The sequence below is a fragment of the Pituophis catenifer genome, unplaced genomic scaffold (genome assembly GCF_029215685.1).
Source record: "Pituophis catenifer annectens isolate HBS135680 unplaced genomic scaffold, rPitCat1.0.hap2 SCAF_1, whole genome shotgun sequence".
Taxonomy (NCBI): domain Eukaryota; kingdom Metazoa; phylum Chordata; class Lepidosauria; order Squamata; family Colubridae; genus Pituophis; species Pituophis catenifer.
Genome location: NW_027256881.1, coordinates 256,172,750 through 256,192,410, shown reverse-complemented (window position 1 = coordinate 256,192,410; position 19,661 = coordinate 256,172,750). Strand labels below are relative to the sequence as shown.

At 36.7% G+C, this 19,661-nt stretch overlaps 1 protein-coding gene and 1 long non-coding RNA gene across 2 annotated transcripts in view; one reads left to right on the top strand and one right to left on the bottom strand.

The window, feature by feature from the left end:
• BMAL1 (basic helix-loop-helix ARNT like 1) overlaps window positions 1-16,243 on the bottom strand; it is a 42,293-nt gene extending 26,050 nt beyond the window's left edge. The window contains exons 1-11 of the mRNA XM_070934268.1: window positions 16,158-16,243; window positions 14,284-14,431; window positions 13,738-13,758; window positions 11,409-11,447; window positions 10,676-10,717; window positions 9,639-9,796; window positions 9,030-9,109; window positions 6,252-6,344; window positions 5,389-5,506; window positions 2,337-2,486; window positions 1,000-1,246 (exon numbers count right to left, since the gene is read on the bottom strand). Coding sequence (XP_070790369.1) covers window positions 1,000-1,246; window positions 2,337-2,486; window positions 5,389-5,506; window positions 6,252-6,344; window positions 9,030-9,109; window positions 9,639-9,796; window positions 10,676-10,717; window positions 11,409-11,447; window positions 13,738-13,758; window positions 14,284-14,423 — 1,088 coding nt within the window. The 5' untranslated portion in view covers window positions 14,424-14,431; window positions 16,158-16,243. The remainder of the gene's footprint in view (window positions 1-999; window positions 1,247-2,336; window positions 2,487-5,388; window positions 5,507-6,251; window positions 6,345-9,029; window positions 9,110-9,638; window positions 9,797-10,675; window positions 10,718-11,408; window positions 11,448-13,737; window positions 13,759-14,283; window positions 14,432-16,157) is intronic.
• On the top strand, window positions 6,241-16,265 carry LOC139310118 (uncharacterized). The gene is made up of 3 exons (XR_011599876.1): window positions 6,241-6,350; window positions 12,613-12,713; window positions 16,185-16,265. It is a non-coding gene; the product is annotated as an uncharacterized lncRNA (long non-coding RNA).
• Window positions 16,266-19,661: the final 3,396 nt, after the last annotated feature.

Below are 19,661 nucleotides of genomic sequence, written 5' to 3'. Positions count from 1 at the left end.
CATCTTCCTCTCTACTTCTTCCCCTATGGCTGCATTGGAAAGAGAAGTTCTCAGAGAAAGAGCTCAGAATTTCAGTCTGATTGATGACAACCTATTGTAATTAATTATTGGAGACTTCTGAAATAAGGGTTCTTGTCAGTGAGGTTTTAAATAAACTTCCCTCCAAATACACACACATACACCTTTCTTCAAAATAACCTCAGCTTCTGCCAATCTAGAGTTAGATTGCATATACTGACATACAATTTTTTTTTATTTTGTTTTTTTAAAATATACATAAAATACCAGTTCCAATGCTCTTAGCAATACATCTGGCATTGCCTTAATACAGCTATTGGTTGGCTTAATACAACTGTTGAAAATTAATTATAGCTGATGCAACACATTCAGTAGCCCCCTGCACGTTGATTAATTTCCTCTGCTTTCCCCTTTAGAAAAGTAAAATAAGCTCATTAATAGAACTTTTTACTCCCTCCTACATAATTATAGACCAACAGATATCAAAGGAACCATTTTTAAAACCTATCAAGTGTATATTTATGATGTAATTGAGGACTGTGTACTTGTATCTCTAGGCAAAGACCTCTTATGACTCCTGTGATCAGGCCTGTGTCAGCTGATGCTGCATTGTAAAATGATATCCTCACATTGGCTTCTTGTACTATGTTGGGAGTTGGGCAGGGGTAGGTAGTTCAAAGTTCACTTCAGCACAGCAAGGAAAGATTGTGGATTGTGCCAGTATTTCCATTCAGACATTACCACTGTCATCATTCAGCCGATCGTCAATATCCTTAAGCGTTTTTTTCAAGTTTGCATTTTATGTTACAAAGAGTAAACAAATTAGGATACTCGGTTCATTTATATTTATAAGTGCTGAAGTGTTTTGCAATTTGTTCATCATCATACAAACATTACTGTTTCTTCAAACAAGCCACCTACGGCCATCTCAAAAGAATAAGAACTATTATCGTCAAAGCAAGAATTAAATGCTGTTCTTACCTCTGATCTACAAACACAAATTTGCCATCAATTGCATGTCGAGAAACATATTCTGTTGGTTTAACCCTGATTTCTCCATTTAATGGTTGAGGAACTACGTGAGGATGCAAACGTCCAATTGCAACAAGACAACTTAAGTTACAGCCTTCATTATCAGGCTCGTTGTCTTCATCTAGTCCCATTTTTGTTGGTGGCCAGCTTTTTAAATATCCTGTGCTGTGGATAGTACAAAAGCTTTTGCGATCAGCTGCAAAACAAAATAAGGTTAAAAAAATAAGCAAACGAATACATTCACAGATTGGAATCAAGGGAAGCTGCATGTTGTAAATCAGTAACTGAGACAGAGATGGGGTCTATAGGAAAAGAGCAATGGTAATAGACTTCTAAAAATCTTGTTAAGAAAATTGCAGGAACTAGTTCAGGCAGTCACCAAAAGTCAACACTAACTCAAAGGCACCAAAAAGATAGATACAAACAAAATAACATTTAATCGGCATTGCCCTTCCACTTGGTTCGGTGGCCACAGACATCCTGTATTGTTCTGAAGCCAGGAATAAACCATGATAGTTGACAGATTGCCTAGGAAATCAATTGCTAAAATTGAATGGGGAGGACTTCTTGACTGGGCCCAGAACCACAGAGTGTCATATTATGGTTATTTGTTATCAGGCATTCTCAGCATACTGCCTTCACTTTGGAATGCATTCCCTACATGATTTGTGAGCTACCAACAGCAATATTTTTAGATGCCTGTTGAAAACCTATCTCTTTATCATTCTGTATAATGAAGATGTAGTAATGGGTTTTGTATTCCATATATTTTAAACTGAATCCTATTTTTATACATTTTCACTTGCTTTGCATTTTGTGTTTTAATTGACATTATTTTACTTTAAAAAAAAACTACAAGTTATATCTATTCTTGAATTCAGTATGTGAATTTATTTAAACTGAGATAATTTTAAGATCTATTCATAAACCTAATGTTTTTTTAAACCATACCAGCAAAGAAAACGTGTTATCCTGCCATTCAAATAAACATTACACAGTTATATTATATTCTGCTTTTAAATTTTTAGTAAGTTGGTATTTTACTCTTAATAAATACCATTTGAAAGATATTTTCCTAGGACACTAAGCAGCTTTGCTTCATTCAATATGCATGCTTATAAATCACACGAAGTTAATTCCCATTTTCTATATAACACCAAATAATTTTGATTTTGCTGGATTCAGTGGTCTAAAGAGTCGTTGTCTGAGACTGTAAAAAATAACTTTTTATCCTACTTTTGTATACAACTTTGCATCACCTAATGCTACTTAAATCTTCATAATACCTTTCTTTTTCGAACAGGTGGAAGGAAAGTCTTTGTCTTCTACTTTCACGGAGGGTCTATTGCACTTCATCCTACAAAAGAACGATCGTCTTGCTCCAGAACACAGTCGTGATGGCCCAGGTGTAATATCTGTTTTGACTGGAAGTCCAGCTGCATGAAGAGAAAAAGCATTAATTCCAAACTGTTGAGTATGTCTGATCCAAACTTTTATTATGTTTAGTCTGAATTAGGTGTTAACATTTTAATGGGAAACAAAAAAAAAAATCCCAACAACCTATCGGTCCCCTGTCCCAGCCCTACTGATCTTCAACATAGTACTAATAAATGCAGTGACTGGATGAAGAGGTTCATTCTCCAATTTGCAGGGGAGATAATTGGAAAGACCAAGGAGAAAAGAAAAAAGTAGACCTGAAATTCAGAAATGGAATTCATTAGAGAGAAAATTAAAGTTATGTATGAATAAAGAGCACCAGCGTAAGTATCTGGGTTGTTAGCAAAATATTTCTGAAGGACTTCAAGACTGGACTTTTTCACTTCAAACATCAGTATCGTGTGATTACCAAAAAGGTTTAACAGAATTTTTGGCTGCATGAAGAGCCCAGTTTACGAATTCATCTGAACACTGGGCACAGTTCTATGCGATATGCTTTCAGATGAATGATAAATTGAAATGGCAATACAAATTATCAATATTATGGAAAAGTCATCTGCTGACTGAATGGAAATGAAAGTTAGTGGAAACGCTAAGTGTATCTTTGAAACTTTCTTGAAATATTTGAATGGCTGTCAGTTTTAATACATTAAATTATAAGTAAAGCTAAAGTAGTCAACTTGTAGGACCTATAAAATGCTCCTAGTCTGCAGCTGTGCTGCCCTATGGAACAATGTACTCAAATCCACATGGACCCATCTGGTCAAACTTTTGAACTGTGTAAAAACATGAAATCTCTTTCAGCAGATCCTGAGGTAGGATAAAGCAATCCACTTCCTGGTGCTTTTTTTGTTTGTTTTTCCTTTTTTAAAAAGCCTTGGGAATATATTCTAGTTCTGTTTGTTGTCTCTACTGTTTTTAATTGCTGTTTTTAACTTCAATGTTTAAGCCACCTAGAATTATTTAGGAGATTGAAGTTGCAGGCAAATTGATAAATAAAAGTATAATCATGTTTGTTGCTCACATATGTCAGTAGTGAACATGGGATATCCAAGGAAAGAGTTATGTCTTATTTTCCTAAAGTAGCACACTGACGAGGCATGTGGTTGTATGCCAAAAAAGGAAAAATCTTAGTAGGAGTGATATGACAATGATCTAGAAGTAAGCTAGGTAATTTTTTCCTTGTTGGGATCTTGGCAGAAGTGGTTTATCCCTTCCTCAGGTGCTCTTTTAGAGAAATAGAGAGATGAATAAGAAAAAAAAAGGAAGATGTCAAATCATATCTAGAGCAGTGGTGGGTTTCAAATTTTTTTACTACCGGTTCTGTGGGTGTGGCTTAGTGGGCGTGGCATGGCTTGGTGGGCATGGCAGGGAAAGGATACTGCAAAATCTCCATTCCCACCCCTTCCAGGGGAAGGTTACTACAAAACCCCTATTTCCTCCCGATCAGCTGGGACTTGGGAGACAGAGAATAGATAGGGGCGGGGCCAGTCAGAATTTTTACCACCAGTTCTCCGAACTACTCAAAATTTCCGCTACCGGTTCTCCAGAACTGGTCAGAACCTGCTGAAACTCACCTCTGATCCAGAGGTCAACTATATGGAGAAATCCACAACTCTAATTAGATCAAAACAGTAGTATAACCAAAGACCATTTCTCTCTTTCAGACTTTCTTCATATTGTACATACAATCTCCCATATAAAACTATAGAACAGTGATGGCTAACCTTTTTGCCATCGCATGCCAGGAAGGGGGGGGGGGGCGGAGGAGGTTCGTGTGCGTGAGTGTCCACATCCATAATTCTATGTGTCCCACCCTGCGCATGCAACCCCTCTCCCCCCCACCCCCGCTTCTGGCACGTGATTGCCCAGTAGGCCCATTTTTCTCTCTCATCTGGCTCCAGATCCTCTCTATGCGTCTATGAGAAAGTAAAATGGGCCTTCCCCACACACACCCCAGGCCCTCCGGAGGCAGGAAACAACCTGTTTCCCTACTTCTGGTGGGCCCAGAAGACCTGAAAATCAGCTGGCCGGCGCACGCATGCATGCCAGAGCTGAGCTGACATGCCCAATGATATGGCTATGCGTGCCACCTGTTATCAGGTGGCACACATGCCACAGGTTCACCATCACGGCTATAGAAGCTATGAGAAAAATAAAGTTTAAAATATTAATGATTATATATTTAATTTTTATACCACCTTTATTATTTTATGTAACTCATTAAAATTAACCAAATTATAATATTAATAACAGAAAACTTCAGAATTAATATAGGATTATATTATATATTTAATTTTTATACCACCTTTATTTTTTTATGTAACTCATTAAAATTAACCAAATTATAATATTAATAACAGAAAACTTCAGAATTAGTATAGGACTATAGTTTACAAAGAGTTCTAAGATGAATCATAACTAATATTATTCTACGTTCTCCTACACATGGGACTTTAAGCTTGTGTGAAGGTTCTAGCTGGGCAGCACAGCTCTCAAACAGCATTGACCCAAAAATGGAACCCTCCTCTTATTTGAGATTGCTGGGATCTTTCATCAAGAGAGCAGTAGGAGGGACAGACATGGGGCATTGAGAGAGGAAGGGGACATCCTCCTAGCCAGCCAGATCAGCCAAGCCTATCCTGGTGGTCAATGGGGTGATAGATGTTTCAGCCAAATCAACCACACATCCAATAACCAATATCAACTCTAAAACTATAGGTAGTATAATATAATATTGATGTATTAAATGACAATCTACAGTCTTTTGTAATTAGAAAAAAAATCTGTTGTTTTTTTTTTTTTAAAAGCTATTAACTGTTATAAAGCATTTAAATTATGGGCTATACCAAAAGAAAATAAAAATAAAATAAAAGTTGGATAAACTCCCCAAGTACTCACTTTTTGCATCTATGAGCCTTTCCCGTGGGGCAGTATCTGAAGAAGAGAGTTGTTCCTTAACTTTGGCAATATCTTTAGGATGCAGGTAATCAAACAGGCTTTGGCCAATCAGATCATTCTACCAATAGAAAATACATACAACTAGTAAAGTCATTATAATCGGCTATGATGCTTTCAGCAAAGAAAAGCACTGATTTCACTAAGTTTATTGATATTCAAAGTAGTAGGAAAATAAAATATGATTGCTTAATATATTTTGTACCAAGAATAGGCTGATTTATTTACCTGATTTTTATTCTTTCAATTTTGAAGACCATAGTGATGAAAAGAAAAGAAAATATATCAAGAAGAAAAGACAGCTGACCAAAAACAACAACAACAACAAAAAAAAAATAAAACCAAAAACCAACCAACTAATAACTAACCAAAGGGAATCATCTGGCAGAACAACCCAGTCTTAAGTTTGCTAAAAGTCTTTTCAACTATAAAATGGAGACAATCTTTAAGCACACATTTGATTATATGCATCATGAAATTTAGAGTGATATTTCAGATGTTGCTAAATTATAACTTTCAACATTTCTCCCGATAGATATAGCGATATAGCGATATGGATGGATGGATGGATGGATAGATAGACAGACAGACAGATAGATAGATAGATAGATAGATAGATAGATAGAGATAGACAGACAGACAGACAGACAGACAGACAGACAGATGATAGATATAGAAACCGTCCATCTCACTCATAGTGACTAGTTCTACAATATTTTCCTTTCCAATTTTTCCAATTATTTTATCTCTGCTTCATCTTCTATTTTTTTCTTCCAAATGATACAATAGGCAAAAAAAAATAATACCTGACTATAATTCAGAATTTTGAAGACCGATTCTGAAACAAAGAGTATCTTCCCTCTGTCACAACCCACAACGAAGAGAAAGCCATCTGCTGCCTAATGGTATACAAAAAATAATTGTTATGTCTTATTTACATATTTTTGAAATTAATTATAAATTTGTGCAACTGAATTACACTGTGTTTTCTCTGAAGATAACAAGATTAACACTTAATAAAATGCTAAAGTAGATCTGCATACTTTTTTACTGTCTCAGCAGTGCTAAAAACAAAAAAGCAGTATCACACGTCATAGCTAAATATCTAATTTAAAAATATATAATCCAGTGACCTTAAACTATATTGATTTAAAAATGAAAGAGCAAAAATAGTTTTTCTGTCTTTTTTAAGGTTCCCGTGGGGAAATGTCTTTATAAGAGGAAGATTAGGCAATTCATTCTTTCTCCTCTGTCTGTTGTAAATCTTTGCAGATTATTAAAAGCTGCCAGGAGTAGTTCCAATGTGTGTTTGGAACGGCCACAGAAACACAGAAGGCAAAATGCCTGATTTTAATTGCTGACATGATCTGTTTACAGAGAGGGGGAAAAAGTATGTTTTAGAAATAGGTCACTTTAATTCACATTACTTTTGTGAACTGTCATTCTGCATGTTTTGGAAGACATTATATACCATAATCACAGAACAAAAGCACAACAATGCAACTATGGCTTCAAATTGATACTGATTTTAATTGAAATGTTTTAAATTATGGGCCAAACTTTAATTATTTAAAAACTATTTTAACTTTTGTGTACAAATGTTTTATTTTTGGCTGTTCACCGCCCTGAGTCCGAAAGGAGAAGGGCGGTATAGAAATAATAATAATAATAATTATTATTAATAATAATAATAATAATAATAATAATAATAATAATAATAATAACCTAAAGCCTGTACTCTTTGGACCTGCTGAGGGACTAACTGAACTTTTTCCAACCTAGCCCTTTCCATATTTGTTGTATTTCAATACAATACCAGTCAGCAAAGTCATTGAGCTGACTGGCTAAAGAATATGATAGTTCAACAGATCATCTCAAGGATATCTTATTAGGAAGATCTGACCAACCTTCCATTACAGAGTGAAAGGTGCTTACCACTTTAGAAATAAAAAACAGCAATACTGGTCATACGACAACAAAAATCCAGGTAATTCTCAATTTATGACTGTAAATTAAGCCTGGAATTAGGGTTGCAAGTTATGCTGGCTGTTAAGTGAATCAGGACGATGACAGCCTGATTTTATGACCTTTTTTGCTGCAGTTGTTGAATGAATCATCACGGTCATTATGCAAACCTATTGTCTGCAATGGCTGTTGTTTCGCTAGAAATTGGAGGCAAAGGCCAGTTTCCAGTAAAAAACATTGTAAATCATGGTCACATGACTACAAGATGCTGCAAACATCTATAAACGCAGGCTAGCTGCCAAGTGCCCAAAATATGATCATATGACTGTGGGGTGGGAGCATGGCCGTCAGAACTTCGAATCCAATTTGTTTGTAGCCCTGGAGAAATCCATCGTAACTTTCAACAGTGGCTAAATGACCGGTCATAAGTAAAGGACTATCTATAAAATGCAATCAATGTATTATTAGTGCTAGGCCAATTCAAGGATCCAAAACGATCTCTGTGTGTGTGGCTGCCTTAACCTTTGAGGATTGCTGCTGTGCACCTCTGTTTATGATGTTAAAAAAACAACAACTGTATTAACACTGACATGCTAAAACAAGAGAATTGTAGATTTTACAGTAATTGTGGGACTTTAAATTAATAGCCAATAAAGTAACTGGGAAATAGAACATTGATGCACACTTTGAAAAATGTTTCAAAGAAGTGTTTTGGAACTAGGGCAAGTGCAGCATCTATTCTACTACTCATCAAAGTAGTTAGATTGCTTGTTAAAGAGGAGAGGAGAAGGTTTTTTTTTTGTGTTTTTTTTTTGTATTATCCATTCTAAAGCACTCGATTTGAAGATGTGTACAGCACAGCAGGGATTAAAAAGTGTCAAATAACTCAGAATCTGTTAAATTTAAATGACACAACACTTCAAATAGGACAAATAGGCTTTGCTCGTCCCACATCCTTCGAAAAACAATTCTAAATAATTTGCCCTGACAAGACAACCAATAAAAAGGGGACCAAAGTTTAGAAATATCAAAAGACCAGCCCATGGGGCCTCTGCCAGATTAACCGGGCCATGTGTGGCCCCCAAGCAGCCCGTTTTTGGCCTCCTGGGCCTCCTGCAGCAATCTGCTGGCCAAAGCAGGCCACATGGAAGCCTCCCACGTCCCCGGTGCAGCCTGTTTTTGGCCAGCAGAGTGCTGCTGGAGGCCAAAAAATGGCCCGTTTTCAGCTGGCAGAGTGCTTCAGGAGGCCATGGAGAGCGAAAACAAAGCACGGGGGGGTGGGGGGGACACGCCCCCCCAGCCCCTTTTTCGTTGGTAAAGTACTGGAGGCCATTCAGGCTGAAAATGGGGCAGAGGGGGCCTGCACGCGGCCCCCGCACTTTGTTTTGACTGGCAAGGTGCTGCAGAAGGCATCCATCCCGTTCCTACCCCCACCCCGCTGGCCCGTAGAGGAGAACTACAATGCTGATCTGGCCCTCGAAGAAATCCTGTTTGACATCCCTGGCTTAGAGGATCCACCTGTTACTTTAAAAGAAACTGCAGTCAGTGTGTCTGGTAAAGGAAAACCTTCTCTTTCATTACCTCTTATACAAATTCATGTAGGTGAAGCTTATACATACCCTAAGAATTAGATGCTTTAATTCATCATCTGAGAGAAAAGTAGGTTTGTAGTTTGCCTCAGTGTATGGATTTGTAGCACCTTAAGGAAAAGGAAAAATATTTTAAGTAAACAATCTATCATATTATGTGAAACATGTGTTAAACTCCCATGTATGCAGCTATTTTCAGTATCTTAACTATTTTCAGTATCCTCTGCTTGAAATTCTAAAATAAATTTGACATTTTTTCAGAAATCACCAAGCTATATTTTAATATGTTTAGTTTGAAATCAGTGTGTACAATAATACAATGATCAACTGTCATATTTATTTTGTACCCTTCAGCAATAGGAAACTATCACTCGCTAATCTGAAACTTAAAAAAAAAACAGCAGCTAAGAATATTTTCTCAGTCACCCACTCTTGCTATCTTCAGGCATACCACCATTTTCCCAGTAGAATTTTACCAGAGGGAAAGCTAATGCTGATCCTCCTTATTGTAGTCTTATAAGTGTTCCTGAAATACTATCCAAAGTGCTTTGATTACACAAAAGCACTCACAAATTTCTCAGAGCCTAAAACCCATATATGGAACCATTCTTTTTAAACATTTATTTCAAACTTACTTACCTCGTAAAGTCTTCATGTGCTGAACCGCCATTCTCAGAACAGTAAGTTTATCTAGCTTTCTGGACATAGCGTTGCATGTTGGCACTAAAGAAGCCAATTCATCAATAAAGCTGTTCATCTTATCACGTCGCCGTTTTTCAATCTGACTGTGAGCCTCTCTAAGCAATCATGAAATAAAAATCATGACATTTTCAGTACCCAGTGTTATAATTCAATTCTTATCTACAGCATTTGTGGGACATGATTATAAACATTTGCAGTTTTTTATACATAAATACCTAATTTATCTGGAGTTGAGCAGCTAATAAGCATAAATAATATATATTTATTATATAATTAATAAATAATAAAATAAAATAAAATAAAATAAAATAAAATAAAATAAAATAATAAAATAAAATAAAATAAAATAATAAAATAAAATAAAATAAAATAAAATAAAATAATAAAATAAAATAAAATAAAATAAAATAAAATAAAATAAAATAAAATAAAATAAAATAAGGCTCAAAAGTTTCATCAAATCTGAAACAAATTACGTAGTGAAAAATAAGCCTTGGATAACTCTGGTTTCCCACAGCATTCTCAACTAATCAGGAGCAGATATTGTATACTGCAAGAGGAACATTAATGGCAAATTGTGACCACCATTATTTGTATCATCACAGTTTAAACTATGACTTATTTTCCATGGTTAATTTAATTCTTTTTTTCCCCCAGATTGTAAAAATTCTTTTAAAACTGCTATCTAATAATTGGACACAATTCAGGAGGCTAGTTGCAAAATAGACTGCCAATGCAAGCTAATGTAAGAGCTGATGACTGAAGACTGTTGTGCCCAATAAGCAAATGCAAATAGATTATTTTTTATTCAAATAGAGTAATATAGTCTCACATTGTCTAAAAATATAAATTAGTATGATGAATGTAAAAACTTTCTAATAAAAAAAAAACAAGCATGAAACTCCATTTAGGAATACATCTAAAAGATCTGCATTTATCACAACCAATAACTCTAAAGATTGTTATTACCTTACCTTGCATTTTTTATTCTGCCCTGTTGGTCTGTATATTCCAACCTAGTGCAAAGCAAAGTGACAGAAGTTAGATTTGATAGCTGCTCTCTATTTATAATGCAGCAGGAGAAAGAAGGCATCAAAGAAAGTGACACCCAAAGCCTCACTGAATACATGGCACTAGATGCAATGTCACTGATGTTATTTCAGTTTCAGAAGGATCACCATGTATATTCTCTCACCAACCTTACCATTTCTTTCTCGTTGGGTATTCTATTAGGATCTGACACTCCAGTAGTATTAATCCATTTCTGGGCCCTTTGAACATTCCTAGATTCCCAGAGATCCTAACTAAAGTCCACATGGAGCAAAACCATCCTTTTATCTCAGCAGTGGGATCTTCCCGGTTTAACAACCGGTTCAGTGATCGCGCACTTTGCCACGTGCACAGTTTGAAGAAATCTTCACTTCTGCGTTTCTTCAGGGGAGAAACACAGTGGAGGCGCGGCAATCTGCTCTGCCCCACAAATCAGCTGCGGGTGGGCGGGCCCATCTGATTGTCAGGGCAAACCGGTTCGCTCCCAGCTGATCATCGGAGCTATCGGTTCACCCGAACCAATAGAATCCCACCCCTGTTTTATCTCCTACTTCAGAATAATCAAAACGTTATACTTTTGGAAAAGTTTTTTTTTAAGGAAAAAAAAAAGGTTTTCCAAAAATCCAATCAATTTGTCAATGGTGAACAAATAAATACCTTCCATGTTGATCATCCTTATCTGTATCCATGCCTTCACTATAAAATCAAAAGAAAAGAAAAATGAACATGACACTAAATGAAGTAAAAATTGTAACTTTTTATACCATTCATATAATTGGAATCAAATGTTATGATACAGTGAATATAAAAATTGTACTGGGAAATAAACAGTTGAAATGCCACGTCTAGCCTTTTATTCCCAAAATAGCTAAACCTGCCCATACCGTTTAATATTCTGATGCATTCTTTTTATTAATTAAAAGAAGGGGAAACCATATTTAGCAGAAGAGATCAATGAAGATCAAATAAATATTAACATTGATGGTTGCCACAAAAAACAGCAGGATTATCTCTAGTTTTGGCTCCATCTGGGTAGTATCTTTTGTTTTGCAGCAATGCAGTGCAATACTTCTTGCTTCTGCTGCCATCAACAATCAGTGCTGGCTTGCTATATATGAATCAAAGCAAGGGGGTTCATATTTCCCCTCAAAAAATATAACAATCTGCATGCACTCCACTACTATTTGAAGCAGCAGATGCATTTAGCAAAACAGTATTAATGCATACACCAATATATAGTACTCATTCAGTTAACTATGAGTACTGTACGTACTATATGTGTAGTACTTTCTGCTCCCTAATTTGTAAAACTGTGTTTCAACATTTAAGTGATAGTTGATAGTTCATCTTTAAGAGAAAAAAAAATCCAAAGTAATCATGTTGGGCCAAATGATGAAACAGGGACAGTCCAAAACTCAGCAACTCTTTATATCAAAGGCATGGCTAAAAATGGGAAAACCCAGAAACAAAATGAGAAAGATTTGGGTAGGTTTTCCTGTCCCTACTCCCTCAAGTAAGAAGTGAAGACCAAGGAAATTTTCCCTCATATCTGCTTTGGCATGCCTAGTGTGATTTTATATTATTACCAGAGTATGAAATCCATGTGGGGTGCATATTGTATATTGCTAGAAGAAAACAATTTTCATAATTCTTGTAAGTTTAGCTATTAAGTTTTCTAGTCCAAGGGGAAATATACAATATGACTTTTTGTTTGTTTGAATAATAGGTTTTACAGACGTTTATCTTTCTCTCTTGTCAATATATACTGGGATATTAAGCAGCACAAATAACAACTGCGGGTAAAGGTTTAGTCATATAATCTTATGCATTAAACTGCCAATAATCATTTATATTTTTTCAGGATCCAACATGGGTCGGTCACCAGGACTAGAAATTTAGTCTTCCAAACTTTTGGACTCGTGCTGGAGCCCATCCTCAGGGAGCTTCTCTCACACCAGAAATGTATGCTTTGGGCTATTCTATGTATAGTAGTTATGTAGTGCCTGGCTGTATGTGGCTTTTTAATTAATCGATTGGGGTGTTGATTTATATTTTATCATTTATTATAATAGTCATTTTAATATATTACTGAAATATAAAAATTGTTTTGAAATGAATTGTTTATTCTTTTCCATTCATTACTGCTCACCAACCCCCAAGATTCCAACAACTTAAAAATGGTTTTTATAAACTCTTTGAAATACCTTCTTTATTGAATTATATTCCCTCTACAACACGGGCATCAAACTTGCAGTGTCACATTGCCGTCACATGACGTTTTTCCCATTTGTGGAGCTGGGGTGGGCATGGCCTATGCGGACTGCCAATTTGACACCTCTGCTCTACCACACTTCAAAATATGATTTGGAATATGGCTTTAAAGATTAAATATGGTCCTCAGTCAGGAAAAATAATTCTAGTTTTTTAAAAAACAATTTGGCATGGCTGTGAAAAACAGAATGGGGATCAAATGGATGAATGGAAGTCTAGAACAGAAATTAAATAGATGGATAAATGTTCTGCTCTCAACAGTGTCTATCCACAATAATTTATTAACCTCTTTTGTTTAACCCTAATCTTTTAGAAAACTATTCAGAACATAAGAAAAAGAGAAAAACTTATTTCCTAGAGATTTCCTATTATTGATAGAATGAATGTGAATGAAACACTGGAGGTTACATTAAAAACTTTCAGGGATGTATGTGATTCCCCAAGTTGCAGGTTCAGCATTTTCTAAACTAGTCAAGGATTTAGAAACTATTACAAGCTCAAAGCTAACAATTTAACTGCAATCTACGTTTGCTTAAACGGAAACTTTTCCTATTTGTTGCATATGCTCCCAAGTATTTGCTTTTTAAAAGAATTGAATCAGGATTATATAATTTAGTGCCACTGAATCTATTTCACATTGTTCTTATTTGAGGCACTTTTAAATAGTCAATTCTATAACAAGATTCCCGCATCATCACCCAATTTTTATACTTACTCAAAAGAAAACCCATCGAGCCTGAAAAGAGATAAATTGTACTATTAATAAAAATGTCTATCTGCATACTGTCCATTTATTTTAATTTCCACTGTTAGCTGAGAAACTGCATCCTGAAGACATTTATTAAGAAATCCTAGCTGGATTCATATGCACACACTATATATATGTATTTTACTTTTAACAATCTTCAACATATACGTTTGATATAATGGTTGAGACATTAAGCTAGAAACCTGAAGAGTTCTAATCCCACCTTAGGCACCAAACCAGTTTGATGACCTTAGGCTAATCACTTTCTCTCATCCCTAGGAATGAGGCAGTACCAAGCCACTTCTTGCCCAAAAAACTGCAGAGACCTGTCCAGACAGTCTCCAAGAATCAGACACGGCAAAATATTATATTTATTATCATATAATGAAGATATATATATTTATAACAAAACATAGGAAAAATATTACTTATCAGAGACTATATACATACATCATACAAACATACATATGTACGTACGTGTGTGTGTGTGTTATATGGGTTGGAAACACTTACTGGTAATCAGTAGAACTTCCTTTCCTTTTCCTGTTACAATCCATTCCTGAAGAGTTAAGAGAACTAGAGATCAAATCAGTGGGACCAGGTGACATAAAATCACTGATCGTAGAGGAAATGTCCATCCTTTGGTCAGCCATTGGATTGCCTGGAATTATTAAAAGGGAAAACACTGAAGGATTACATAAAAAAGCCAATTGTTTGAGTAGTTACATAAGTCTTTTGTACTCTAATGCTTAGTTGATTTATTATTTCATCCCTTAGCATTCCTGTGCATCAAACAGGAAAGTAACCTGCTAGAAGAGTGATGGCTAACTTTTTTGCCAGCACGTGCCAAAAACGGGGGGGGTGTCACACGTGCACGCGCCCACTACCATAATTCTATGTGGGGCCCCCGTACATGACCCCTGCACTCCCCCCGCTTTTGGCACGTGATGGCCCAGTAAGCCTGTTTTTTGGCCCTCCCCAGGCTCCTAGAAAGGCTCTGGAGCCTGAGGAGAGCAAAAAACGGGCCTTCCCCATCCCCCCAGAGGCCGGAAACAGCCTGTTTCCTGACTTCAGGTGGGCCCAGTAGGCCCAAAAATCAGCTGGCTGAGCTTGCATGCCTACCAATATGGCTCCGTTCGCCATCATGGTGCTAGAACAAAGCTTTCCAAACCTGGGTAAATTACCCAAAATGGGGTAAAAGTGTTTTTTCTTTAGGTAATGACATGCACAACCATTACCCAATCACAACAGGGACATTTAAATTGATTTAAAGTGTTTTACCTACATTGGGTAAATGTAGGACTGGCAAGCAGTTTGGGGTAACAAAGGAAAACATGGGGAAGCTCTGTGCTAGAAGGAACAGTTAAGAAAAAGTCCCATGCTATATCATGCTCTCCTATATGCTTTTGGGGAGCTCACAAACAAGAGACTATTTATATCCCAAAGACTCTAACTATGGACATTTGATTATATCTGCTAATGATAGATCTCTCTTTTTAACACTGTAATGCCAATAGATAGTTGGCTGACCCAGGGGCCATTCATAGTTTGTAACTGAATTTAGGAAGCACATATATCACTTGAGTCAAAATCAAATTCTCATGCCCTTGGGACAAATGCTGAATGTTGATGTACTTTGTACAAAACAACAACAGGTGAACCTGGTAAGAGCTGTGTTATTCTTTCTATGCAATATTTTAGCTGTCACAAGATCCTTCGTTAATGTTATTCCTATCATAATATAGTACTATGCGATCCAGGATGGTGTCAAGGCTAAAGGTGATTGTGTGTTCTATTCCTGCTTTAGTCATGGAACCAGTCCCTTTCTCTAACCCTAGGAAGAATCCTAGAAAAGGAAGATTTATGGAAAATGTTGCCAACAAAAAGGGTGTGGATTTGTCTATGGAGGTTCCAAGAGTCAAATCTGACTGAAATATAAATAAATAAATAAATAAATAAATAAATAAATAGGTAAACAAAAATACCAGTTGATAAACTGAAGCTAGGGTAACAGGATTATGATATGAAACACTTCAGGATTTTAGCTCTTATGAATTTACCACACTTGAAGTAGCATAACATGCTCATATTCCTAAGAAGTATGCCTAAAGCTCTTGGAATGCACTGAGTAATTATTTGATGTCTCTAATTAAGAAATAAAAGAAGACAAAACAACAAGACACAATTTGTAAGAGAAAACAACACAGGGGGAAAAAATAAAAATAACTTTTAAAGTTCTAAATAAATTTAAACGGAGAAAAAGTAGCGCAATACAATTAATTTTAATTAGTTTCAGTTCACGTCTGAAAAGGGGACATTTAGGATTCTCTTTTTTGTGAAAGAAAATATGATTACATAGCAGCGGTTAAATTTGTGGTTTTGCTTACCTGTAAACTTGATCTCTTTAATCCTAGAATCACTTTGCAAAGATGTGCTGTTCTACCGTAGCCAACGGCAAAGCAACCCAGTTACCTTAACTGTCCTTTCATTTCCTCCAGTCTTGCTCGTCAACACTTTCAAGATGCCTCTGTGGTAAGAAAACAAATATCATGCTGTCAATTTACTACCGCCAAATCACTGGATATAGTCTTTGACCTTTAAACAAACAAACTAGAATTTCTCTCCATAAATTAAAGCAATCCATATGGTCAAAAGTACAACAAGACCTTCAGTCCAATTAAAAGGAGCCTCATTTAAGACTCTCATTGTATATGAGTTTCACAGATCCATGTTAAATTAGAGTTGCTTACATATTGGTTGCTTTTGCTGACTTGAAACTATGCCAATAAAATCTATTAACTTACTACTAATCTCTAGCTGGGCACTTTCCACATCCAGAAAAAGAAAGTAAAGAAATAGAACTATCATGTTTACAAAACCTGTTCATGAAGGAGATTTTGTTTTGCATTACAGAGGAGAGCCTGAGCACAGCAGAACCTTTATCAAATTTAGGTTGGTAACTTGTATTGGAGTAACATGACATAATTCACTGCATGGAGTTAAAGTGGTAATATACAGAGCTGAGGTCTTCCATTACTACACAGAGCTTTTCCTCTCTATTGCTTCCCACACTTAATCCGCACCAAGGAAAAGACTGTTCTTCTGGGAAGATTGCAAAAGTAATCTCCTTCTTCCTGACCATCGACAGAAGAAAATAATCCAAGACAACCAAGTGTTTCACAAAGTAGATGCATCTATTCAAACAATCAGATATATGCTTAGACCAGGGGTGTCAAACTCAAGGCCCATGGGCCGAATCCTGGCTTAGATCTGACCCATGGGGCCACCCTGGAAACAGCGAAGGACCAACCCGCAGTGCTTCTGCCAGCGAAAACAGAGCTCCCGGGCTCCATTTTTGGCTGCGACGGCTTCCTGCAACCCTCTGCCAATGAAAATGGAGCTCCCTTTTCACTAGCAGAACACTTGGGCCATCACAGGCCCCAACATGAGTGACGTGGAGCTGCCCCCCCCCCGGCCATGTCCCCACCTCCCTGAGGTCAAATACAATCCTGATGCAGCTTTCAATGAAATCGAGTTTGACACCCCTGGCTTAGTCTCTTACTGAGAAGCAACAGATCCATGACTTTTTCCTAAGGGATGCTTTCAAGCATTTCCTTTTTTCTCATATTCTAGTGTGTTTAGTGTATTTGATATGCATAGTGTATCTTGATGCCACATAATCAATCAATATATTTGATATACGTACAAGTTATATGAAATGCTACCTGCAACTCATTTTAATGCAAAACACAATTGCACAGTGTCAGATGAACTTATTTTTGTTATCTTAGATCTGTATAAACATGGGATATTTATATTAAATGTTTCCCATTACTACCTGGGAGGTCTTCTAAATGCCATAAACACTTACATGAATTATTTTTAGAGGTAACCTTGGGCACCAGTTTTAAAGAGATTAGCATTCCGTGCCTTGCATAATGCATATTTTAGAGGCATACACCCTGGCAGCTCAATAACTTCATCTGAATATTGCAAACAAACTTGCAATGCTAACTAACTGCATTCCATAATTACATACTGATACAAAATCTAAAGAACATTCCATTAAAATATGATCTAGCCTTGCTGCCAACACTATCTTCCACTACTTATACTACATTTGAACACCAGTTAATTCTAACCCTTCATTAGATTTTATCATATTGGATTTTAAAATAAGTATGATTGTTGCCAAGAAATATGAATTGAGTCTGTAAGCCTGGCATTCTTACTTAAACTTTACCATTTGTTTATTTGATACACCAATAAAGTAATTTATAGATACTGAATTGGATCCAAATCTTTTGTTGCAGGAAAGAAAAAAAGGGGCTCCAATCTGCTTAACTAAGCCTAACCCAGAAGTTATTTTAATCAATTATTTTCAAATACTGAACAGAAAGAACAATTTATTCCTATTTCCTTTTCCCCTGTAGGACCATAAAATATATTGTCCTATCAAGTTGCTCAGTACAGGTAATCATGAGTTAATAAATCCTCATTCAGTACCGGTTCAAAATTATGATAGCACTGAATGAATGGTAGTTATGCGCAGTCTCCAAAGTTACAGCAATTGCAGCATTCCCATGGTTGTGATCAGAAGTCATGCTCTTGGCAATCTGCCCACACATAAGACCACAGAGGTACTTCGATTCTCCCCACCTGCTTAACTCTCCCATCTCTGTCCTTTCAGCTGCCCTGCACTCTGCCATCTTTGCTGATCCAGCTACCCTGCACGCCACTGGCCCTGTTGCTTCAAGCCTAGCAAGAAGGCCCCATGCAATCAGGACAAGGCCTCATGGGAAGAAGGTTAGCAGTGGGAGGAAGAAGCAAAGGACAGCTAGGGGCGACAGGATTGGCAGAATCACTGGAGCGTAGGGGGGCAGGGAGTGGAGCACAAGGCCAGCCATGTGGCAGAGCAAACAGAGTGCAGGGTAGTCAAAGGGACAGAGATGGGGAGGAGATAGGCAAGTTGAAGAGTTGAAGGAGGCAGTTCCTACTGAGGCTTCAGGCTGGGAGGGAATCAAGCCAGAAATGGCTTGGATTGGGATGGGTCCTTGCCTAATGGCGGAGTGGGATTCAGTTAATCAGACCAACCAGGACTGCTGGGATTGCAGTCACTAAGCAATGTGATCACTTGATGTCATATTTTACGACCACATTACTTAGCGAAAGAAATTCTGGTTCCAATTATGGACATTAAAGAAGGAACTCTATTTGAGAGTATAGGTAATCCTTCTTTAATGTCAGTAATTGGGACCAGAATTTCTTTCGCTAAGTAATGTGGTCGTAAAATATGACATCAAGTGTTCATATTGCTTAGTGACTGCAATCCCAGCAGTCCTGGTTGGTCTCATTATTAAGGAATGAAGTTAAAGAAGATTGCATCAATGAAAATTACTCTCCTTCATCCCCACTGTATAAGAAATGTCCAGCCTGCAGAGCTTATTCAACTATGGTTAACATTTATTATTATTTAGCAGATTTAACTCAATCATCAATTCACATAATCTCTTTTTCCCTTTAAAAATTCCCTACAAACCTCAAGTATATATCATGGATCTTAGCTACAATTCCAAGATTTCATGTAAATTCTCCCACAGCACATTTTCACAGTTCCAAGGTTCCTTCTTTTCCACCATTGTGCTAAAGTGATCCATGACATAGATTGAGTGCATTGAGCTTTGGCCAAGGCCACACCATAAATGATCAGAGATTTGAATCTTTTTTCCTACAACTCCCAGAATTCCTGGTCATCACTGCAGGGAAAATCTATACCAACATTTAACTATTTTATTGTCACTCAAAGTGAAAGTATATTTTTCAAAATCCAGTTTCAGGTAACCTTAAAAAGGACGTTGACTTACCTGAACATCCGTTCTGAGAGTGGAGAG